Source organism: Panthera uncia, assembly GCF_023721935.1.
Source record: "Panthera uncia isolate 11264 chromosome A1 unlocalized genomic scaffold, Puncia_PCG_1.0 HiC_scaffold_16, whole genome shotgun sequence".
In the NCBI taxonomy this organism is placed as follows: Eukaryota; Metazoa; Chordata; class Mammalia; order Carnivora; family Felidae; genus Panthera; species Panthera uncia.
Window position 1 is genome coordinate 64,654,821 of NW_026057576.1, and position 25,388 is coordinate 64,680,208.

At 42.6% G+C, this 25,388-nt stretch overlaps 1 protein-coding gene across 3 annotated transcripts in view; it reads right to left on the minus strand.

The window, feature by feature from the left end:
- Nucleotides 1-25,388, minus strand: part of DZIP1 (DAZ interacting zinc finger protein 1) — a 52,975-nt gene that overhangs the window by 21,825 nt on the left and 5,762 nt on the right. For all 3 annotated transcript variants that reach the window (XM_049647150.1, XM_049647148.1, XM_049647147.1), the window contains exons 3-10: nt 22,755-22,839; nt 19,937-20,061; nt 16,925-17,086; nt 11,325-11,462; nt 8,329-8,391; nt 2,072-2,212; nt 1,575-1,623; nt 369-425 (exon numbers count right to left, since the gene is read on the minus strand). In XM_049647150.1, the coding sequence (XP_049503107.1) occupies nt 369-425; nt 1,575-1,623; nt 2,072-2,212; nt 8,329-8,391; nt 11,325-11,462; nt 16,925-17,086; nt 19,937-20,061; nt 22,755-22,839 (820 nt within the window). The remainder of the gene's footprint in view (nt 1-368; nt 426-1,574; nt 1,624-2,071; nt 2,213-8,328; nt 8,392-11,324; nt 11,463-16,924; nt 17,087-19,936; nt 20,062-22,754; nt 22,840-25,388) is intronic.

Here is a 25,388-nt window from a genome sequence, read left to right on the forward strand (position 1 = left end):
AGTGAGTGACTGACGGAACACCAGGTCAAAGCCTGCAGCACTGACCCTCAGCGATGCCAAAATGTGGTGGCCACCCCACACAGTCACATTGTAAACCCACAAGTACAAGCATGGGAGGGACACAGAGAACAGACCTGACAAATAATAGGTTAGGTATGGCTAACCAAAAATCACCACAAAATTACATAGATATTTACAGTCTTGTCTTGGGTTTTAGAACTAGGTCAAAGCCAGGAATCAAAATAGATTATTATATACTTTGCAAACACACTGGTTTTCAAAGAAGAGTCTCTAAAAATAATAAGTCATGTATTGGTTTAGCACTATTAAAGTATCTTTTGAACCCTGAGGCTATTATAGAAACTTACTAGATACAGCTGGGGCAGTTGGCTTAGATTCGAATGTTTGCCAGGTTAAAGGATTCCCTGAAATAAAAAAGTTAATTAATTAATAACAAAAATCACAAGCTATGGGTCATATTTTGCCAGCCCTTATACTAATCTTTTCCCTCAGGAAAAAAAAAATTTACCAACATATAGTCACTCATCCAACAGAGTAAAGGTGTTTAACATAAATCCTTATAAAACTTTTTCCTAAAATTATGGTCAGTCAAATATTTATGCTAAGTAATTATATAGGTATTGCTCACTACCTGGACTCTCACCGTTTGAAGAGAAGTTATAGGGGACAATAGCCCTTCTCAAAGCTTTATCTCAAAACAAGAGGGAACCAAGTATGTAGGTCAATGAACCCCCAGGACCCCCAGATTCAAGGAGGAAATGTAGCTCATGCACCCATTACCAATCCCCAACCTGTGCTCCTCAAGCAGACAAGTACCCCTTTAACAACCTGAGACAAGCAGGACCTTGGATTATTTGAAAGGGGTCCAGCCAAAGGTAAATTTTACGCTTTATCAGGAAACCCTGCACTTCTGGCTCCAGCATCCCTTCTAGACTCGCTCCTGAATGAGACGGGGATTGTCTGTGCCCCAACTGTGCCTAGAATAAATCTTTAATCTCCAACTGCCATGGCTGAGAATGACACAGGAAGCCTCTCCAGTACTTTAGAGAAACTGAGGTTAGGGTCATTAACAATAGTTGTTGCCAGTGTTTAACAGGTGCACTTTATGTATGCTCTCCCATGTAATCCTCATAACAAGACTATGATGTAGCTAACTCTTCATACTCCAGCTTTAGAGCTGAGGAAACTGAGGCAGAGACTCACAGAGCCGCACAATGCCGGAGATGGGCGCCGAGCCCAGTCTGTCTCTAGACCTTTTGCTTTTAACTGTAAATTCACCTTATGGCACATCAGTCCAGAGGTATGGTTACTAAGGATGCATTTTGTGCATAACAGTATTCTGATAAAAAGTATATAAGGCCATTCAACAACAGTCTAGGTATTTAAAATTCTTCAACTTTCTGGATCTCAGTAACAGATTGCTAAAATTAAAGTCACCACAGGAATGTCATCTTAGTGCCTGTCAACCATCGGGACCCCACATTCTTCTGATGACTGGTGCACGGTTAGGGAGGCCCGCCTTGCCTCCAACACTGGGATCCTGGTCCACTCACCTTTGGGTTCACTGACACTGTTTAATGGTCTACTGGTAAACTCTTTAATCTGCAAAGAAAAACAGTTTTCTAACGATTCATGTTTGAAACCGGATAGGGACATGCTAGATAATGGACAAGATAACTGTACTTAGCAAATTAACTTTTTTCATGAAATCCCCCAAAGACAGGGGACAAATGGACTTTAGAGACATGAAGGCAAAAGTTTTATAGAAGCAGCATTTGGGTTGGGCTTCTTCTCAAAGTAATCACGAAGAGAAATTCTTCTCTTCAAATTTATTCTAAATTCCAGTTGAATAAATCTGCTTGCTCTTTACAGGTTTTTAAAAATACCTTGAAAAAACTACTGGATGTGCTTTTACAAACAACCATATGGAAGAAAATATCCTACCTCCTTTATCTTATCCAACTTACAAATGCTCTAAAATAAAACAAAATGTTCTTAGATAAATTGCGCTACTTAAGGAAAAACAGTGCCAATATATAGCCCCAAATACCTGTTGTCTCTGCGTGATAATCAGTTCATTCTGTTCCTGGAGTCTCTGCCCTAGATCTTCTATCCTTTTCTTGTAGAAAACATTACTTGCATTTAGATCGTCTATCATGGAGGTTCGAAGTTTCTCTATATGTGACAAGAGCTGGAAAAAAAAAAAAATCAAGGCATCGGTCTGCAAACTGTATGTGAAATGTCTCCATTCTGTGGTTTGTATGTATACACCCTGTGGCTCTTTGCTGGCCTTAGGTTATCTGTGCACATCAAGTCACTGAATCCATCTTTGGGTACTGTATACCATGGCCTTGGCTGTATGAGGGCTTCATCTCGTTCCTGGGGAGCTTGTGACCCACGACACACAACACTGATAGCATGAACAGCTGTGTGCACCTGAGCACACCGCATGCAATACCACAAGAATGAGCACTGATAAAGGGTCAGGGCCCCCCCACTCCACCTCACAGAGTGGTTGCAACCCAATGCGGTCCTGAACCCTCAGGCGTCCACATGTGCCTGGGGTGGAGAGTCCACCTTAATTATTCACATGTCCAATGATCAAGTACCATCTCAGGCCCTTGGCAGGTTCCCAATAAATATTCGCTGAGAAAAGGAAGGTGGAAGGAGGGAGGAGCGTGGGAGGGACACAGAGAACAGAAAGATACAAAGATTCATAAACAGATTCATCTTCAGAGATTTCATTTCAGGAAATGGAATCATATACTGGACATAAAAACCTTCAGGAAGAATTTGCTTTCAATAATTTAGGGAAAGATTATTAAAGCAATTTCACTACTCATTAAACAGAGGGGAAAAACACATGGGTCCTTGGAGCTAAGGACATTCCAAGCCTACACCCTGGAAATGGAGAAGGTTGTGTAGGCCAAAGAAAGGGGGCCGGTGAGCGTGCCTAGGAGAAATACAAAGAGCGTCTAAAGCAGCATTTCCCAACTTGCTTGGCTTTTTAAATCAGGGGTTGAGGGTGGGATGAATAGACAGAGCACAGAGAATTTTTAGGGCAGTGAAACCATTCTGTATGATGCTATAACAGTGGCTACATGTCATTTGACACTTGTCAAAATCTATAGAAATAGGAAGTGCAATACCAGGAGTAAACCCTAATGTGAACTATGGACTTCGGGTAACAATGATGTGTTAATGTAGGCCCAGCAATTCCAACACAGGTACCACCGTGGTGCAGGATGTTGATAATGGGGGAGGCTGTGCGTATAGAGGGGGGAAGGGGTATTTGGGAACGTTCTGTGCTTTCTGCTCAGTGTTGCTGTGAACTTAAAACTGCTCTAAAAAAATCTATTTACATTTAAAACAACAACAACAAGTTAATGCTCTCTCTCAATACATTGCATGGTCTTCCCACTGGAGTGCTCTGTGCCCAGAGAAGGTGAGACAAGCACTGGGTTGAACCAAGTGGAAAAGGTTTCCTGAGTAAGGATGAAGAAGAACCTTTCGTGTCCTAGCAGATGCCAAGAACCTCCCCCAGGAGAACACTGCCAACAACCTTCCCCACATTTTCTACAGACCATGAGGAGAGTGCCCCAAAGCAGTCTGGGAAATGCTGAGCTGGAAAATAGAAGGAAAAGCCAGTGAAAATGTCCAGGGGTCTGGGTAGGAGTTTCTGATCAACAACATGTAGAGTCCGTCCAGACTCCCAGAAGATGGAGACACAGGACAAGCTAAGGGTTGGCAACATTTTGATATTGGAATTGAGAATGGACTAGAAAAGCCCAGAAAAGAGTCTGCTGAGAGAACAGTCTAAGCAAGGGACAGCCACAGATTATTTCAGAAAGTTGGAGCTCTTGAGCCCATTTCTTGTGACCTCCTACCATTCCAAGCACTATGCTCTTTTCTCTACCAGAACACAGTACTCTGTCCTCCTTTCCTTTTGTTATGTGACCACCATACAACCTCCCAAGCTCTACAGTCTTCTGTCGGGTCAAAAGCGCATGCCATCGTTTATCTGTGACTCCCTTTGAACTCCTACCAATGTTATTTAAAAAAAAAAAAACAAAGAGCTGCCAAGAGGCCTAGGTAAAGCAATAAAAAGTTGGCAATCACAACTTCCCTTAAACAGAGAAATACAATATGTGCATTGTAGGAACAGTAGGCAGCAATCATGTGGAATAATTAATAGTTAGGTCTCAGGCAAAGATTACTAAACCTGATTGAATTCTCCCCTCTGTTAGGGTTTAAGAGAAGTTAAGGAAGGAGAAAAGCAGCTTCTGAACAGGCAAAACCAACAGACAATGGAGCAGCGTAGCCTAGCGGCAACACAGACTCTCCACACTCCCAATACTTGGGGCAGCTCAGCCGACTCGGAACCAGGGAAGGCCTCTCCTCCCTCCACCAAACCACCAACAGTCCATCTTTCCATCACGCCTCGCAGTGGCCAAGAGTACAACTCTGCAACCTGCACTCTATTCTGGCCGGAGGGCCACCGGAACTCCTACAACGGTCTGGAGCACAGGAGGCTTTAAAGGAGCAAGGACTAAACACCATCCGCATTCGAAAGGAGGCCTGAATTCTGTCCCTAGATACCAACGCTGTAAGACGTCCTGAAGGACAAGAGTTGAACCTCAAATCATAAGAGCAGTTGTTCAAACCATGGATCCAAAACAGAAACCATCCTAGACTAAATCAGAATCTCACTGAGTGGAGCTGGGCAAGAGTATTTTGGGAAAGAGCCTCTGGTCATGCTGAAGTGCATCCTGGTTAGGAACTACTACCTTAGAGCATCTTGAAGGGAAGCTAGAACATTCTCCCAGAAAAGCAACCGCTCTAAGTTGTCACTGCCTCTTCTCTCAAGCTGACTCAGTGCCTGAAGCATGACAGGTGAGCAGGGCAACAAGGTAGACCAGCATGGCCTTGAGTTTAAGGGGGCCCGGGTTCATACCAGGGGCCTGTGCTCATACCAACAGATGACTCTTTCAACCCTGCTCTTCTGACCCCTCCAATCAGCATTCCTCCATCCATAACAAGGTTGAATGATCTCCTTGTTGGCCGACTAGCAACCTTCCACATTCATTCGGCAAATATTTAATGAATGCCAATCACACTTTAGGTTAGTCAACGTTGGGAATACAACAGAGAACCAGATAGGCAGAGTCCCTCCCTCGCAGGGCTAGTGATCCGATCAGAGACAGTAAACAAGTGAATAAATAATCTAACTATGTGAAACGGCAATCAGAGTTACACTTATGACATGATGGGAACCGTAAGGGAGGAGGCTACCTACTTAGATGGTGTCAGATGACTTGTAAGCTAAGGCAAGAGGGGGGCTGAATTCTAAATGGCCCTCAAGTTTGTACCCCCAGACTACACACCCTGCGTAAAACCTTTCTCTTGGTAGAGTTATGAACTGAATGTTTGTGTCCGCCCCTCCATTCATGTGTCGAAGCCCTAATCCCCCACGTGATGTATTAGGAGGTGGGGCCTTTGGGAGGTGATTAGGTTTGGATGAATTAGGGTAGGGTCCTCATGATGGGATTAGTGCTCTTAAAAGAAACCAGAGAGCTATCTCTTGCTCTCTCCCTGCCCCATGAAGACACAGTGACAAGGCATCTGCAACAGGGCTCTTACCAGGAACTGAGCCGGCCCCCTGACTGTGCAACTTCTCAGCCTCCAGAACAGTGAGAAATAAACGTCCCTTGTTTAAAGCCACCCAGTCTATGGTATTTTGTTATAGCAGCAAGAGCAGACTCGAAGACATGAGCTGGTTAGAGTCTGAGATGTGCTTCTAACCAACACAAGACAGCAAACGTGAAGAGACTTAGCAGATACATTTAAAGCCCCCAGTCTGGGGCGCCTGGGTGGCTCAGCAGGTTAAGCGTCCGACTTCGGGTCAGGTCATGATGTCATGCATGGCTCATTAGTTTGAGCCCCACGTTGGGCTCTATGCTCACAGCTCAGAGCCTGGAGCTTGCTTTGGATTCTGTGTCTCCCTCCCTCTCTGCCCCTCCTCTGCTCAGGCTCTCTCTGTCTCTCTCTCAAAAATAAACATTAAAAAAAAATTTTTTTTTTAAGTCCCTAATCTGCTGACTCTGAGTTAATGCAAAGGGAGATTATCCTGCACGGGCCTTAGTCAGGCGAGCGCCTCTCTCCTGCTGGCCTTGAAAAAGTCGACAGCTGGGTAGTGAGCTGTGGAACTAAGGGTCCTGATCCTACTGTTAACCCTAAGGAGCTGCATATTGCCAATAACCTGAACGGGCCTGGAATGACCCTGAGCCCCAGATGAGAAAGCAGCCAAGCCCACGTCCCAAATGCAGCTGTGAGACTCCGAGCACAGGACACCACCAGGCCTGTGCTCACGGACACTTGGAGAAGATGAATTGCTGGTAATTTGCTACGAGGCACAGAACACTAATACAGAGGGGAAGGACAGCCATGTGAAGAGCAAATGGAAGGATGTCCCAGCAGCAAAGACCTTGTGTGAAGAGAAAAAGGCTGGCACGTTCTACAAGTGTCCCGAAGGCGATTGTGGTCAGAAAGTGTAGGTTCGGAGAGAGGATCCGGGATGAGGTGGCAGGTGGTGGCCAGCAGCCAGATGGTCTTGTCTGCTCCTTGGAGAGCAAACTGGGAAAAGGGAAGGTTGGAACTGGGAGACCAGTTACAGGGTCCTTTTCAAAATGGCGGGGGCTCGGTGGAGGGTAGGAGCAATGGAAATGGACAGAAGAACGTGGATATGAGACACGCGGCAGGCCCTGCTGATACCCCCGCGCTGGGTGCTGAGGGAGACACGGCTCAAGGCGTGCTCCTGACTGCTCAGACCAGGATGCCACTGAACAACAGAAAACCACATCTGGGGACGAGCCCGAGCACCTCATCTGAGACATATGACACCTGGGAAGCCCGAGGAGATACCAAGTACAAAGCTGGCTATCTCATCCGGAGCTCAGAGGGTAGTTTAGGCTGGAGAAATCAACATGGGCTTTACACCTACACGCAGCCATGACCTCACTTTAACAAACTCTCTGCTCAATCCCTAGAGCCCCAGAACTATGAGAAATAAATATCTGTTGTTTGTAAGCCACCCAGTCTACCGTATTTTGTTATAGCAGCCAAACCGACTAAGACACAGCAGACACAGGGCTACAACGTACATATGAAGTGAAAAGATAGATCCAAGTTTTCCTGTTTCAAATAAAAGTACTTTAGATTTTCTGCACCAGTGCAATCATGCTTAAATTTGGGATGTACTCAGCTGAAAGGCAGTATTATAATCAAACTGTTTTCACTAAAATGGAAGAATTGTTCACATTAAATTATCTTTATTTTTTTCTTAATTTTTTTAATGTTTACTTATTTTTGAGACAGAGAGAGACAGAGCATGAACAGGCGAGGGGCAGAGAGAGAGGGAGACACAGAATCCGAAACGGGCTCCAGGCTCTGAGCTGTCAGCACAGAGCCCAACGCGGGGCTTGAACTCACGGACCGTGAGATCATGACCTGAGCCAAAGTCAGACACTCAACCAACTGAGCCACCCAGGCGCCCCAAATTAAATTATCTTTAATAAAATTAAAGATTATTTAGACTACTGACGTGCAATGTGAAAAAATCAGAAACGATGGGTTCAGCAATAAAGGAATGATTAATAATAACTTACGATACATCTACAAGATCATTCTATAGCCATTAAAAAAATTATGATTTTGAAGAATATTTTTAAAAACACGAGAATAATGGGGAGCCTGGGTGGCTCAGTTGGTTGAGACTTCGGCTCAGGTCATGATTTTATGGTTCATGGGTTTGAGCCCTGCATCAGGCTCTGTGCTGACAGTGCAGAGCCTGGAGCCTGTTTCAGACTCTGTGTCTCCCTCTCTCTACCCCTCCTCTGCTGGTTCTCTGTCTCTCTTTCTCTCTCAAAAGCAAATAAACAATTAAAACACACACACACACAAGAATGTTAAAAAAACAACAAATCCCCAAAAAAACAGAAGAAAGTTTACAATCTATTAAGTGAGAAGTGTACACAGTGATAAAGCATGATTCAAAATTTGTAAGACCCTAAGTATGGGTTTCAAAACATACAGAAATGCTACATTTATGGCACAGAAAACAGACCAAAAGAAGTTACAACGAAGTAGTTAGCAGTGGTTATCATTGGTGTAGAAATTATAATTTTCATTTCTGTCACACATTTCTCCATAAAATTTGTTAAGCAGATAAACACTACCTTCGCCATAGAGAAAAAACATATATTCTTTTAAAAAATGACCCACCGACAGACCCTGGCTTCTTAGTCTTACCCGACCCTTCTCTTTCTTGTGTTCTTGGTGAAGAGCTTGAACTCGGGCGGTCCACTTGCTTTCCTACGACACAGTAAAACAACAGTAATTTATGTGCAATAAAATTGACTCAAAATGGAAACTTCCTTTGTAGTGAGTACCTCTGGAACCCAACTACCTACTTGGTAAAATTTTAGCAAGCATTTTTTAGATTACAGACGTTCAAAAGTGTCTAAATACATTTGCACGTGGTTATCATCTTAAACTCTAAGGCAGGGGTCAGCAAACATTTTCTCTTAAGGGACTAATAGTAAATATTTTAGGTTCTGGGGCCAAAGGACTCAGTCACCACTACCAGCAGTAGGAGAACATCCACTAGATAATACATAAATGGGTGGGCATGGCTATGTTCCAATAAAATTTTGTTTTCAAAAATAGGTGCTAGTTTGGCAGTCAAAGGAGCTAAAAGGAAACACCAGGGTTTCTTTTTTTTTTTTTTAATGTTTATTTATTTATCTTTAAGAGAGAGAGAGTGCAAGATGGGGAGGGGCAGAGAAAGTGGGAGGGAGACAGAGAATCCGAAGTTGGCTCTGTGCTATCAGCACAAAGCCCAATGTGGGGCTTGAACCCACGAACTGTGAGATCATGACCTGAGCCAAAGTCAGGTACTCAACTGACTGAGTCTCCCAGGTGCCCCAAGAAACACCAAGGCTTCTGAGGCCTTGGGTTCTGACCTGACAACACAGCTCACAGGAAGGAAACAAAATAATTTTAGGTGGGACTTTGGGATTCATAATTAGGTCCTTCAATTCCTGAGCCCAGCTCACAGGGAGCAACTGTCAACAGTTCAATACAAGACACAATTTGCAGTCCCCTACCACATGCCAGGGGCCTCACTGGGCTGTCGTGGCCGGGTGGGCGAGGACTGAGGGACACACTCTGCCTTGAATAGGAGGAAAGTGGACCTAACAATAGATAGCCCCCCCATAAGGTGCATGTGAGCGACCTTCTCAGGACCTCTGCTTGAGGGAGCTACCCGAATGCAATAGCCCAGAGGTCCAGAACTCTCTAGAAGAGGTGCTGCCCCAGCTGAAGAATTAAGCCGCAGGTCCTGAAAACTGAGAGGTGTGTGACAAAGAAAGCCACAAGGGCAAAAGCAGAACAACAGAATGCTGTCTCCTGGGACCCATGAGCTGTTTGGTGCAGCTGGGAGCGTTGAGGTAAAGCCGAGAACAGTGTGGGATACCACAGGGTCCAGATCCTCAGGGACTCTGGCTGCTGGTTAAGGATTCCAGACTTGGCTCTGTGAAGAATGGGGAGCCGTGGGAGGATAAGACAGCACAGTGACGTGGCCGGCCTGGCTGCACGGTGGAAGGCCAATGGCCGGGGAGAGAGGCAAGACGTGAGCAGCAGCGTAAGAAACAGTGGCAGTGGTCTGTATTCCAAAAATACGCTTACTTTTTAAAATGATATGTATATATTTTTTAATATAATTTATTGTCAAGTTGGCTAACACGCGGTGTGTATGGTGTGCTCCTGGTTGGGGAGGTAGATTCTCGTGGTTCATCGCTTACATACAACACCCAGTGCTCATCCCAACCAGTGCTCTCCTCAATGCCCATCACCCATTTTCTCCTCTCCCCATCAACCCTCAGTTTGTTCTCTATATTTAACAGTCTCTTATGGTTTCCCTCCCTGTTTGTAAGTATTTTTTCCCCTTCCCTTCCCCTATGGTCTTCTGTTAAGTTTCTCAAGTTCCACACATGAGTGAAAACATATATCTGTCTTTCTCTGACTGACTTATTTCACTTAGCATAATGCCCTCCACTTCTATCCATGTTGCTGCCAATGGCCAGATTTCATTCTTTATCATTGCCAAGTAGTATTCCATTGTATATATAAACCACATCTTCTCTATCCATTTATCAGTTGATGGACATTTGGGCTCTTTCCATAATTTGGCTATTGTTGAAAGTGCTGCTATAAACATTGGGGTACACGAGCCCCTATGCATCAGCACTCCTGTATCCTTTGGATAAATTCCTAGTAGTGCTATTGCTGGGTCGTAGGGCAGTTCTATTTTTAATTTTTTGAGGAACCTCCACACTGTTTTCCAGAGCAGCTGCACCAGTTTGCGTTCCCACCGACAATGCAAGAGGGTTCCGTTTCTCCACATCCTCACCAGCATCTGTTGTTTCCTGAGTTGTTAATTTTAGCCACTCTGACTGGTATGAGGTGGTATCTCAATGTGGTTTTGATTTGTATTTCCCTGATGATGAGTGATGTTTAGCATCTTTTCATGTGTCTGTTGCCATCTGGATGTCTTCTTTGGAAAAGTATCTATTCACGTCTTTTGCCCATTTCTTCACTGGATTCTTTGTTTGTCGGGTGTTGAGTTTGGTAAGTTCTTTATAGTTTTTGGATACTAATCCTTTATCCAATATGTCGTTTGCAAATATTTTTTTCAACAAAATCCTAAATTCATAAACTTTAATCTCCATTTGTTTCCTGGTAAAAAGCAATGTTCCCCTAAACCAGGAGGGTGAAAATTGCCAGAATGACAACTGTGCTGATTATGGACGCCACTTTCCACATGCCTGTAATTAGGTTTCATAAATGAAGAAGACCATCAGTATAGCAATGCAGCCAGATATTTCAGCTCTAAAAATAAAGTTAGTGCTTCATTATGCCTTTCTAGGCCTTTTGACAGCAGGGACCTACCTCTGAAATACGAAAAATAAACTCTAAGGTAATCCCACACAATTCAAGTTGATACTGTGTTAGCCAAAAATGAAATAGTTTTGCCAACTAGTCTATATCTGCATCTGTTAGTCAATCAACAAGCATCTAATGAACGGCTATGATTAATTATATGTGTATTAGGAGACAAGAAGAAAAGAACTAGCTTCATGGTCATGGGAAGAGACAAACCCTTTTTTTGTAGGAAATGCTTGCTGTAAACTGCTTCAGGAAGAAAAATCAGGCCCCAGCTGCAGTTACTGGCCACTGGCACATACCTGACTATCAAGAAGTTGCATCACATTCTGGAAATCTTGGGGATACTGAGGACGTTCTTCTTTAAACTCATGTGCGTCTTTTAATGTGCCAATATTGGACTTGATCTGCATGTTGGACTTCTGGATTTCTGACAATTGCTATGAAAGAAAATAAATGCAAACTCACTGGTGCAGATATTTATACTTTTAAAAGACTGAACACAAATAAAATTGGGGAACATGTAGCCACTTTTATTTTCATTTAATTTTTTTTAATGTTTATTATTTTTTTTCAGACAGAGAGAGAGAGAGAGAGAGAGAGAGCAGGGGCAGAGGAGGGGCAGAGAGAGGGAGACACAGAATCTGAAGCAGGCTCCAGACTCCACATTGTCAGCACAGAGCCTGACGTGGGGCTCTAACTCACAAACTGTGAGATCGTGACCTGAGCCGAAGTCGGATGCTTAACTGACTGAGCCACCCAGGCGCCCCAACATGTAGCCACGTTTAAATCCGACTATCCTTACTAGATGCTTGTTGTGCTTTCTCCTTCTCCCACCTACTGGTTTTCCGGTTTTCTTTCTGCTGCTTTCCAGTTTTTCCAACAGCATATGTACAGGGTGATTGCAACAGAAAGGACAACCTAACTTTCTAATCTTATACAATGGGTCTTAAAATTTCTGATGGGCACACAACAGTGTCCAGGAACAGAGGAACTGAGTGCAGCTGGTTCTTATGATTATTTATTTTTATTTTTTTACTTATTTGTATTCCTAATATAAATACAATTTTTAATGTTTATTTATTTACTTATTTATTTATTTTGAGAGAGGCGGTGAAGGCAGGGGGGCATGTGCAGGGGAGAGGTAGAGAGAGAGAGGGAGATGGAGAATCCCAAGCAGGCTCCACCCTGTCAGCATGGAGCCCGATGCAGGGCTCGAACTCATGCACTGTGAGATCATAACCTGAGCCGAAACCAAGAGTCAGATGCTTGACTGACTGAGCCAGCCAGGTGCCCAGGTTCTCATGACAATTGAGTGGTGAGGCCACCATCATCGTGCAACTGTATCCATAAACCCATTAGGGACAACATGTTTTAATTTTACCTATTGCTTGTTATGTTATTCCTAAAGTTAGCAGCGGTAAAAAACCCTCAGAAAAATCACAGAAGGTAATACGTTAACTGAAGAAACAAAAGGGTGGGGAGCATCGCTCCCCTGCTTAAATCTGGGCTGAACACAGCAACTTCTTTTCAAAGAGTACAGTGTGAAATTGGTGGAGGCTGACTTCTCAGCAGAGAAACTTGACCGACACAACCTGAGCCGGGTGATCAAGGTCAACACCAACAACCATTAATCATGAAGAGAGTATTACCCTTCAGATGATGTGATGAAAACTGTAACTTTATCAGTGAGGGTTTCATCCCCCATACCCATAAGCCCAGTCTAACCAAGAGAAGACTCCTGGGTGAATTCCAGTAGAGGGGCGTCCTACTGACAAGTAAGGTACTCCTCAAAATTGTCCAGGTCACTGAAAACAAGTCAGAGAAACTGTCTCAGACAAGCTAAGGAGGTGTGACAACTAAATATCATGTGGTATCCTGGAGAGGACCCTGGAGCAGAAAAGTGACATTAGGTAAAAGCTAAAGAAGTGGAACCACAGTATGGAGTTTAATTAATACTAATATATCAGTATTGGCTCATCAACCGTAACAAATGTACCAGACTAAGTTGTCAGTAAGATGGAAAACTGTACAGGGTAGGAGAGGGGGGTGTTACATGAAATTTTCTGTACTGGATGCTCAATTTTTCTGTAAGCTTAACTATTCTAAAAAAATGAAGTCTATTATAATTAATAATTTTAGGGGCACTTGGATGGCTCAGTCAGTTAAGCATCCAACTCCTGGTTTCCACTCAGTTCATGATCTCTCAGTTCATGAGTTTGAGCCCTGCGTTGGGCTCTGGGCTGGCAGCACGGAGCCCGCTTGGGATTCTCTCTCTCTGCCCCTCCCCCACTCATGCTGTTTCTGTCCCTCTCAAAATACATAAATAAACTTAAAAAATAATAATAATTTTAAAAACCATCTATAGCTAAATAAAAATGGGTAAACAACCCACATGTTGTCAACTGATGAACAGACAAATGAAATACGATATTCATGGTTGTTGGCAAGGATGTGGAGAAAGAGGATCTCTTTTGCATTGTTGGTGGGAATGCAAGCTGGTGCAGCCACTCTGGAAAACAGTATGGAGGTTCCTCAAAAAACCAAAAATAGAACTCCCCTAGGACCCAGCAATTGCACTACTAGGCATCTATCCATGGGATACAGGTGTGCTGTTTCGAAGGGACACATGCACCCCCATGTTTATAGCAGCACTATCAACAATAGTCAAAGTATGGAAAGAGCCCAAATGTCCATCGATGGATGAATGGATAAAGAAAATGTGGTATATATATATACCATATATATATGTATATATATATATATGTATGTATATATATACACACACATACATACACAATGGAGTATTACTCAGCAATCAAAAAGAATGAAATCTTGCCATCTGCAACTACGTGGATGGAACTGGAGGGTATTATGCTAAGTGAAATTAGTCAGTCAGAGAAAGACAAAAATCATAGGACTTCACTCATATGAGGACTTTAAGAGACAAAACAGATGAACATAAAGGAAGGCAAACAAAAATAATATAAAAACAGGGAGGGGGACAAAACAGAAGAGACTCATAAATATGGAGAACAAACTGAGGGTTGCTGGAGGGGTTGTAGGAGGGGGGATGGGTTAAATGGGTAAGGGGCATTAAGGAATCTACTGAAATCATTGCTTCACTATATATTAACTATTTTGGACGCAAATTTTAAAAAATAAAAAATAAAGTTAAATTAAAAAACAATCTGAAACTCTACATAAAAAAAAAGAAAAAGAAATACGATATTTATGGAATGGAAAATCATGCGGCAACTACAGGAATGAAATAGTGATGTATATACATCCTTATGACGTGGATGAATCCCAGAAACATTATACTAACTGGGAAGCAGCTGCTCACAAAAGATCACATATTGTATGATTCAATTCACACGTAACGTCCAGAATAGGCAGATCCACAGAGACAGAAAGCAGATCTGTGGTTGCCAGTGGCTTGGGGGAGGGAGTGCCAACGGGCACAAGGTTTCTCGTGGTGATGAAATATTCCAAAACGTCTATGAGGATGGATGCACAACCCTGTGAACATACTAAAAACTACCAAACTGTGTACTCTAAGTGGGTGAATTTTATGGTATAGAAACTATATCTCAATAAAGCCATCTTTTTACCCCCCACCCCCCAAAAAAGGTAGGAGTAGTAAAAAAGCCCTATGTGGGGAAAAGTCCCAATCCACTATTAAAATTATCCCGGGAGCAGGGAGCTGGGGGCAGGATCCTGGATGGAACCTTAGGCAAAAGAACTCTAATTAGCAGCTTATCACAAAGGGAAAAATGAGTACAGCCTTGATGAAGAAGATGTGAGAAGCCAGTCTTAAATTGGTTAGTATCGCAATCCACCAGTGGGTTATACGGCATCCCACTTTGAACCACAGATAGGAGTTCAGGAAAGGTCCCTGGTGCAGGGGTCGAAAAAGAAACCACGGATAGAAAAATTACTGCCTAGGTGTTCTGATGCTTAGAAACAACAACCAAGGATAGGTGATATGGAATGACTGAACCAACAGGAAGTTGTAGCCCTACAAAAAAGACACAGTGAACCATCCAAATTTATTCCCTTTCAACTTTTTATTTGCAAATTACAACTTATAGAAATGTTGAGGGGCACCTGGGTGGTTCAGCTGATTGAGCAACTGACTCTTGATTTCGGCTCAGGTCATGATCTCACAGTTCATGAGATTGAGCCCTGCATTGGGCTCTGCACTGACAGCATGGAGTCTGCTTGAGATTCTCTCTCTGTTCTTCCCCTGCTAGTGCTTGTGCACTCTCTCAAAATAAATAAAAATTAAAAAAAAAAAAAGGAAAAAGAAAAGTTGAAAAAATAATATAATGAACACCCATTTGGACCAATTGTTAACATTTTGCCATGTTTGCTTTATAAAGATATGGCGGGGCTGGCAAATTTTCTGTAAAGAGCCAGACGGTATTCTGGCTTCGGGAGACACATAAGACCTTGGTGATAATCACTCACCTGTACGGCTCCAGCACAAAAGCACCACAGACAAAGTGTAAAGGAACACATGTAGTCGTATGCCAATAAAACTTATGGACACAGAAATGTAAACTTCATGTAATTTTTATGTGTTGTGACATATTCTTCTTATGACCTTTTTCAACCATTTAGAAATATTAAAACCTTTCTTGGCTCACTGGCCATACAAAGATGGGTGGTATGTCAGATTCGGTTCACAGGTTGTGGTTTCCCTACCCCTATGCAAGAGTTCAAGGCGCTTTAGAGAAGGCCTTGAGCCATATTCCAAAAATATCTTTCCATTTTAGTTTGTAAAACTTATTGGCCCCTAGAGGGAGCTCAAGGATCTTGCTTCCTTTCCCCAAGGGTGACCCGGGACTGGGCTGCCCATCCAGCTCAAGTCATTCTTCGCTGGAGGACAGCGATCACTGTCACAGAGGTTAAGGTCCCAGCCCAGCAAGCCACGTCTCTGTCTATGCATGTGACCAGGGCAGTGTGGAACAAGACTGCTCCTATAGGGGATGAAGACTCATTTAGTTACATTCTGCTTGCTCAGAACAGCTGTCCTTCCCACCGGCCAGGAAGGGACCTGGCAAAAAAAATTCTACTTCTGTCTTTGTGGGTTGGCTTTCTTCTTCCACATAGGTGATCTGTGTCAGTCTTTCCAGAAAGTTCCTTTGGAACTTAGAAAGCTTCAGAATTCAGGGAGGAGGCTTATGGCTTATTGGCTATCCTAACGAGCTAAGGAAACAGAGACCCTCTTCTATGATCTGACCAAGGGTACCAAATGTACCAAGTGTTCTTTTTTTTTTTTTTTTAACATTTATTTAATCTTTATTATTTTATTTTATTTTATTTTATTTTTAAAAATTTTTTAACCTTTATTGATTTTTGAGACAGAGAGAGAGCATGAACAGGGGAGGTTCAGAGAGAGATGGAGACACAGAATCTGAAGCAGGCTCCAGGCTCTGAGCTGTCAGCACAGAGCCCGACGTGGGGCTCGAACTCACGGACTGTGAGATCATGACCTGAGCTGAAGTCAGACGCTCAACCGACTGAGCCACCCAGGCGCCCCATAATCTTTAGTTTTTTAGTTAATCCCTATTCCCAACATGGGGCTTGAACTCACAACCTCGAGATTAAACATTGTATGCTCCACCGACTGAGCCAGCCAGGAGCCCCTCAAATGTACCAAGTGTTCTGCACATGCATTTGGAGCCAAAGCTCCCACTTTCAAAGAAATGACTTTTCTGACTTGCTCTGTCTTCTGTATGTCTCAAGCTCCCTCAGGACTCTCAAGAAAGGGGCTGTCTGGACCAAGGCACAATAAAGTGATTTCTAGATCCACTGGCCATAATGCCATTCTAATGTTACCTCTCAAGGCAACAATCCTACCAATACTATGAGGAGTACTTGGTTTAATACTTACATATTCTAATGCTGAATTCTTGGAGGTCAATTCTTTAAACTCCTTCATAAACATTTCCTTGACTTTTTCCATTTCATCAACTAGTTTCTCCTTTTCTTCTTCTTTCCATCTATCAAATAACTTCAGAAATTCTTCCTCTTTTGTTTTCTGCATTTCATATTCCTGAAATTATTTGAATGCATGGTTTTAAAAGTTCTATATGAAGCAAAATTTTAAATAAATGACATGTGCAAAATTTTAAATAAATGGACATAGCTCCAGCTAGTATTGAGTGTATCAGTTAGGTGTGCAATAGCACTTCATATAATGGCAACGTCCACAGCGATTTTTCCAAACCAAAAACAGCACATGGCATCCTTTCATCCTTACACCTCTTAAAATACAAACACAGAGGTCCAAAGTCTCAAGAGTTCGGTGATCTATGAACTTGTATAGTAGATATGCAATATGTAAAATGTAAACATCCTTTAAAAGAAAACGTCTATTGAGCAGAAGAACCATTCTCAATACTGTATCAATTTGGATAGAGTAGCCCCATCTCACTCCCAAAACACAAATTCCTATTTATACAAGCTAAATTCATGTCTAGTCAATCAGCCTTTGATTTCTCAATGACCTTCAGTTTTGGGTTTTTTTGTTTTGTTTTGTTTTTGTTGTTTTTTTTTTTTACCTAACTGCAGACTGAACACAATAAACAAACTTAGTCTGACATATACAGAACACCCGAGAGCAGCAGAACATACATTCTTGTTAAACGCTCATGGAAGATTCACCAGGAGAGAGCAAATGTTAGGTCACAAAAGAGTCTCAAAAATTTTAATTATTTATTTTTAAGTTTATTTATTAATTTTGAGGGAAGGGGGAGAGGCAGAGAGAGAGGGAGAGAGAATTCCAAGCAGGCTCCCCCACTGTCAGTGCAGAGCCCGATGCGGGGCTCAAATCTCATGAACCATGAAATCATGACCTGGGCTGAAATCAAGAATAGAATGCTCAACCGACTGAGTCACCCAGGCTCCCCTCTCAATAAATTTTAAAAGATTGAAAGTGTGCTAAGTGTATTTCCCAACCACAGTGGAATGAAGCCAGAAATCAATAACAGAAGAAAATCTGGAAAATTCACAAATACTTAAAAAATTAAACACTGTACTCTTTTTTTTTTAATTTTTTTTAACGCTTATTTATTTTTGAGACAGAGAGAGACAGAGCATGAATGGGGGAGGGTCAGAGAGAGAGGGAGACACAGAATCTGAAACAGGTTCCAGGCTCTGAGCCATCAGCACAGAGCCCGACGTGGGGCTTGAACTCATGAACCGCGAGATCATGACCTGAGCCGAAGTCGGACGCTTAACTGACTGAGCCACCCAGGCGCCCCTAAACACTGTACTCTTAAGCAACCAATGAGACAAAGAAAAACTCACTAGGGAAATTAGAAAATACTTTGAGATGGATGAAAATTAAAACACAACATACCAAAAAACAAAAAAAAACAAAAAAAAAAAGAGAAACCAAAGCAGTGCTAAGAGGGAAATTTATAGCTGTAAATGCCTACGTTAAAAAAAGAAAGATGTCAGGAGACAAAGGTTACTTAACAATAATAGAGATCAATTTATCAAGAAGGTATAAGAATTATAAATATTTATGTATCCAACATTGCAGCATCTAAATTTATAAAGCATATACTAACAGAACAAAAAGGAGAAATAAACAGCAACACAGTAATCATAGGGGATTTTAATACCCACTCTCAACAATGGATAGATCACCCAGACACAAAGTCAATAAGGAAACCCAGGATTTGAACACTTCATACCAAATGGACCCAATAGACATATAATATCCAACAGATAGTATCCAGCAGAACACACAGTCTGCTTAGCTCATGTGGAACTTTCTCCAGGATAGATCATACATTAGATGACAAGTCTTAACAAATTCAAGAGGACTGAATTTATATCAAGTATCTTTTCTGACCACAATTGTATGCAACTAGAAATCAGTAACAGGAAGGGGGAGCCTGGGAGGCTCATTTGGTTAAGTGACAGACCAGCTCAGGTCATGATCTCTTGGTTCATGAGTTTGAGACCCACATTGGGCTCGGTGCTGAACAGCTTGGAAACTGGAGCTTGCTTTGAATTCTGTCTCTTTCTCTCTCTCTCTGCCCCTCCCCCACTTGTGCTTTCTCTCTTTCTCCCAGAACTAAACATTAAGAAAAAGAAGAAGAAATCAGCAACAGAAGGAAAATGAAAATTTACAAATATGTGGAAAATAAACAATACACTCCTGAACAACCAATGCATCAAAGAAGGAATCAAAAGGGAAGTAAATAAGATCTTGAGATAAACAAAAACGGAAACACAACATACGAAAACGTATGGGATATGGCAAAAGCAGTTTTAAGAGGAAAGTTCACAGCTAAAAACGTCTACATTAAGAAAAAAAGAAATATCTCAAGTAAACAATCTAACTTTATGCCTCAAGATCTAGAAAAAAAAAAAAAACAACTAAGCTCAAAGTTAGCAGGAGGAAGGAAATATAAAGATTAGAGCAGAAATAATAAAATAGAGAACAGAAAAACAATGGAAAAGATGAACAATACTAAGAGTTGGAGCTTTTGAAAAGATAAACAAAATTAACAAACTCTTAGCTAGACTAACCAAGAAAAGAAAAAGGACTCAAATAAATTATAAATGAAAGAGGAGACATTACAACGGACACTATAGAATTACAAAAGATTATAATAGCCCACTATGCATATGATTATATGCCAACAAATTGGACCATCTCAAAGAAATGGATAAATTGCTAGAAACATGCAACCTACCAAGACTGAATCATGGAAAAACAAAATCTGAACAGACCAATGAATAAGGGGATTGAATCAGTAATCAAATACCTCCCAACAAAGAAAAGACCAGGACCAGATGGCTTCACTGGTGAATTCCACCAAACATTTAAAAGGAATTAATCCCGATCCTTCTCACCATCCCACCGTTTCCGAACTCAGTACCGTACCTTAGAGAACCTGACAGCATGGGCGTGCTGTGCAGCCTCCAGCTGAGACTTGGTGAGCTGCAGCTGCTCCTTCAGCATGTCAATCTCACTCTGGAGCTTATCAGTCTGTGCCTTTTTCTTATACTCTGTTGCAACAGAAATATTTTATTAAAATACCACCTCTACTGAAACCTATCTGAAACTTACAGGGTCTTATTGATATGACAAAGACAAAGGAAACTGCTCCAACTTGGGATATTATTACTTTTTTGTGCCACATGATCCAATTTTTGCTCGCAGCCCATCGTGTTACTGGGCACTGAATTACTTTCAGCAGATTATTTCGGCCACTGTATTGGATTACCCTCCAGAGACAGTGTGAGAGCCCATTCAGGGAATAATAACGGTGACAAGGAATAATCCCGGGCTCTTCTTTGAGATGCCTGTCTCGGTGAGAGAAGGGAAGCTTCCACGGCAGGTCACTATCTTTCTGGTTCCCACCACATTCTCCTGAGAACCCCATCAGTGCTAAGACAATCAGAGGCTGCCATTCAAGATGCAAACTGGGGCCATAAACTGTTCACAGGGCCAAAAAGAGGTAGCAGAAGGTTGTAAAAGGAAGCAACAAGTGAAGGGAAGATACTTATGTACATGTACTTACATGAAGATGTGCACATGACTGAATGGATGTACATGTGTCTGTGAGTGTAGACATGCAAGGTATGAAAGCCAAAGTGGAAAGTCAGAATCTCAAAGATGACCTGAAGAAATAATACTCATTTCAGAGTCCGAAATACTCTCTGAAACGAGTATGAGATAGAATAAGATACTGAAACAGAAGAGAAAGAAGGTCAGTTTCACACGGAAGAATGGTAGATTAATTAAACTATTTAACCTTCCCAATCTCTCCACTATATTGCTAAGTAGCATCAACGGTCCATGACTTCCATGTGGAATTTTATGCCATTCGTATTGTTTACACAAACCTTAGCTATTTTCCTAAATCAATCTGTTTGTCCGAAATAGGCAGGAATGGAAACAGACTGGCAAAAAAGGGAGGTTTCAGAAAGCAAGTACTTAGTGACAAGTTAGGAGTACGTACATCTAGATATGAAAACATTAAGATCATAATGAGAATTCCAGTGGGTTACTAGTCTGTAGGCAATCTGCAGAATGCTTTGATCTGCAAGAAGAAATAGACCTGGTACTTTTTATTTTTAAGAATATTTAAGTAACAGGAAACCTAGTTGATAAGCCACCGAACTCCTGCCCTCTCTTGCTTATTTTCCTCCTCTATACATGGTTAATTCATATCAGCACCCAAACACATCTTTGTATCTCCCGCATCAAATGAAACAAAAATTTTCCCTTTGTTCCACATTTTCTTCCAGACAATGCTTCACGTCTCTGCTGTCCTTCCCAGCAAATGTTACTGAAGCAAATGTCTACAACATGACCACTTGCTCACCTGATTGTCAGCTCAGCTCACTCCCCTTGGGCTTTTGTCCACACCAATCCACTGAAGCTGCTATGTCAAGGTCAACAACAGCCATCGTGACAGCAATAACCAATTCTCAGTCTTCATCTCACTCTACGCCTCAGGTACATTCAATAAATTGGTCACTGCCTCCTTCCTGAAACACTTGTTTCCCTTGGTTTCCATGACAACACACTCCCCAGGTCTCCCTCCTGCTTCCATAACTATTTCTCACCCACTAGGCTGCTCCTCCTGAGCTCCTGATGTTGGGAGAGCCTTGAGGCTGGCCCCTAGCCACCTTCTCTTCTCTGTCTAGGTGAGCTCATCCAGCCCCGCTCTGCTAACGACTCCTGGATTTGTATCTCCACCCTGGGCCTCACCTTGACCTCCAGAGCCCCTGCATCTCCACTCGCATGGCGTTTGTATGTGTGCCTCAGGTTTACCCTGACCAACACACACTCTCATTCTCCTTCCTTCCTCAGCCCACCTCCCACCCCTAGGTCCCCACCTCAGTAGACGTCACTGCCACTCACCCAAATGTATAGGACAAAATCGAAGACTGTCTTTCTCTTATCTCTCGTTCTCATGCTAAGTCATACGTCTGTGGGCTCTGTGCGGAACACACGTCCTCTCCATCTTCACTTCTCTGGTCTTCCCTGATCCCGTCCTGGTCCTGCTGCCACATCACTCACCTGCATTACCCCAGTAGCCTCCTCACTCTTCCACCTGCTTCCACCACCACGGCCCCTACGCTCTTCACCAGCCGCTACCCACATTCCTGGCCCGGGCCTTCAATGTCCCACGTGACCTGGCCTCCTCCCTTCCAATGTCCCCACACACACTACTGCCTTGCTCGCTCTATTCCACTCATCTTCTCTCTGTTCCTCAAACATGCTGTGCTGCCTGCCCTTCACACCTCCGACACTCAGAGCTCCCCATGTCTGGGATATTCATTCCCCAGCTTTTCCCCGGGCTGGGACCTCCTCATCAATCCAGTCTCTGATCAAATAAGGCCTCCTCCATGAAGACTTTGCTGACCACCTCCACCCCATTCTTGTTTTATTTTCCGTGTTGCATTTGCCACCGTTTGAAAGGAACCACTCATTTATTTAAGTGTGTTTCCTCTGCCCCTCCTAACAGAATGTAAGACCCCAGAGGGCAGAACTTGGTCTGTTTCGTGTGCGCCCATAGCCCCAGGCCTGGTGCTGTGCATGGCACATAGTAGGCGCTCAATATTTCATGAATGAACAAAGACTATGATACTTTTAGAAGGACTGAGAGATGCACTGGACCATGCCTCACTGAAAATAGAGAAAGGTACCAAAAGGAAAACAGCTCTGTGAAGCTGAGCTCGTGACTTACCAAGGTGAGAATCTTCAGGGTGGCGGCGCTGAATGTGACTTTGTAGAAAAGCTTGGTTCATAAAGGCCTTATCACAAAAATGGCACTGAAAAGGAGACAGCAACAAATATGAATGTCTGTAACAAGTGCTCTCCCACCTAATTTCAATTAAAATTGGGGTACCTAAAGCACCACCTCTTGGGAACAGTCCCCCAAAAGATATCATCCTGGCAAGGGATACTAAAAGCAGGACTAAAAAGACAACTGTAAACCAGGGTGTTCTCTCCAAACTGAGAACAAGGCAGTGACAGCTATCTCCCGACAGCCAGAGTAGCCCATTTGGGTGCCTGCAGGAACCCCTGATGCTGCTCCTGTTCCACAGCTGGTTCCCAGCCTGTCACCAACTTGTTCGAGATACCCCAGCCATGCCAGTCTTCTTTCTGTCCCTCAAGCAGGCCAAATTCAGCCTCTGCATGAGCTCGTGCCCGGCCTGAACCTTGCCCAGACCTTCCCCCCACTGGCTCCTTCCTGACATTCAGGAGTCATTCCGGGAGCATCTTCCCCACTGGGCACATCCTCAACAAGACCTTGGCAGATGGCCCTCCTGCCAGTCACTGTCCCACCACACTTACTTTCATCATTGCATGTCTCACCAGTTACTATTTCCACGTTTAGCCACTTCACTTGTTTATTGTTCTCTGCTCAATCCCTCTTGGTTCTAGAATGTCACATTCCTGACAGTGTGGGCTCTTGTCTATCTTATTCATAGCATTATTCCCAGAGCCCAGCATTCATAAATCATTGAACACATGCTTAGAAATACTTGGCCTCCTAAAATGAATTTTACTGAAAAAAAATCCACAAATATTTCTATTTTCCACTTTAACACAGATTCAAATTTTAAGCAAAAGTTCCACTTGTTTCATCTATATCTTTGTTCCTGGATTACCCTGAATTAAAACCTGGATATTATATATTTCATTTGTTAGTATTTCAGAATCCATCTCTAAAAGGACATTTTTTTTCTTAAATTTTTTTTAACATTTATTCATTTTTGAGAGACAGAGCGTGAGTGGGGGAGGGGCAGAGAGAGGGAGACACAGAATCTGAAGCAGGCTCCAGGCTCTGAGCTGTCAGCACAGAGCCTAAAGCAGGGCTCAAATTCACGAACTGTGAGATCATGACCGGAGCTGAAGTCACACATTTAACCAACTGAGACACCCAGGAGCCTCTAAAAGGACATTCTTAGAAAAAAATTTTATAGTTTGTTTTGAATCAGGATCCAAATATGCTGCAACTGCTCATTATGTCTCTCCACTGTCTTCTGGTCTATAGACCGCCCCGGCCCCCCATCTCTTTTTTATCTTTGCAATTCTTTTGCTGAAGAAACTAAACACGTGTCCTACAGAGTTTCTTCCAGTTTGGATTTTGCAGTTTCATTTTCATTGTGCTACTAACATGTTCTTCTATTCATGTGCAGTATAGCTTACTCCAAATCAGTATAACTGCATCAGAAGTTCAGGGTCTCTTTCCCAGAAAGCCAACATTATGGCATATTTCTTGGCCTTGCATTTTGGGGAGTCTTTAAAGTATCTTTCCAGCTTTCTCTGCTCTTGATGACTGCTCAAGTTTAGTATGTCATGGCCTGCCCACTGGACTCAGATGTCGGTGTGGGCTTTAGGGCCAGGCACAGCACTGGAGAAAGGAAAGGATGAGGCTTTCTGGAAACTGTGACTTTTAATTTCTAAAATCAAAAAATAGATATTTGAACTATTTGAACAATACAGAAAAGCCATGAACTCAGGGTAAGAAGGGGTAGGAAAACCTAAACTGTAATTGACAAATTGCTGGAGGCTCACAGTGGAAGAGTCTAAGAGTTAAAAACTCCAGGGAAGAGGGGAACTTTCCCAACTTGGTAAAGACTAGCTACAACAAACACCTACAGCTAATATCACGCTTGGTGGAAAAACTCAAAGCTTCCCCACTAAGATCAGGTACAAAGCAAGGAAGACCCTTTTCACTGCTGCTTTTCAACATTGTACTAGAAGTCCTTGCTAATGCAATAAGGCAAGGAAAGGAAGTAACAAATACACAGATTAGGGAGGAAGATACAGAATTTCTTTGTTTGCAGATGACATTAATGTCTTTATAGAAAATCCAAAAGAATTGGCAAAACAAACAAAAACCCACAACAACTCCAGAACTAACAACCAGGTATAGCAAAGTTGTGGGATAGAAGGTTAATATACTAAAGTCAGCTGCTTTCCTATATTCCATAATGGAAAGGTAGAATTTGAAATTAAAAACACATCATCCTTTACATTAGCACCCCAAAAATGAATACTTATGTATTCATTCATTCATCCTTTCCTTTCTCCAACAAAATTTGTATGAGATCTAGGGGCACCTGGTTGGCTCAGCAGGTAAAGTGTCCAACTCTTGATTTTGGCTCAGGTCATGATCTCATGGTTGTGGGATCAAGCCCAGAGTCAGGCTCCATCCTGGGCATGGGACCCGCTTAAGGTTCTCTCTCTCCCTCTCCCTCTGCCCCTTCCCTGCTCGTGTTCTCATATGCATACACACTCTCTCTCAAAAAAATAAAATAAAATAAAACATGTAAAATATCTATAGGAGGGAAACTACAAAGTTCTGAAG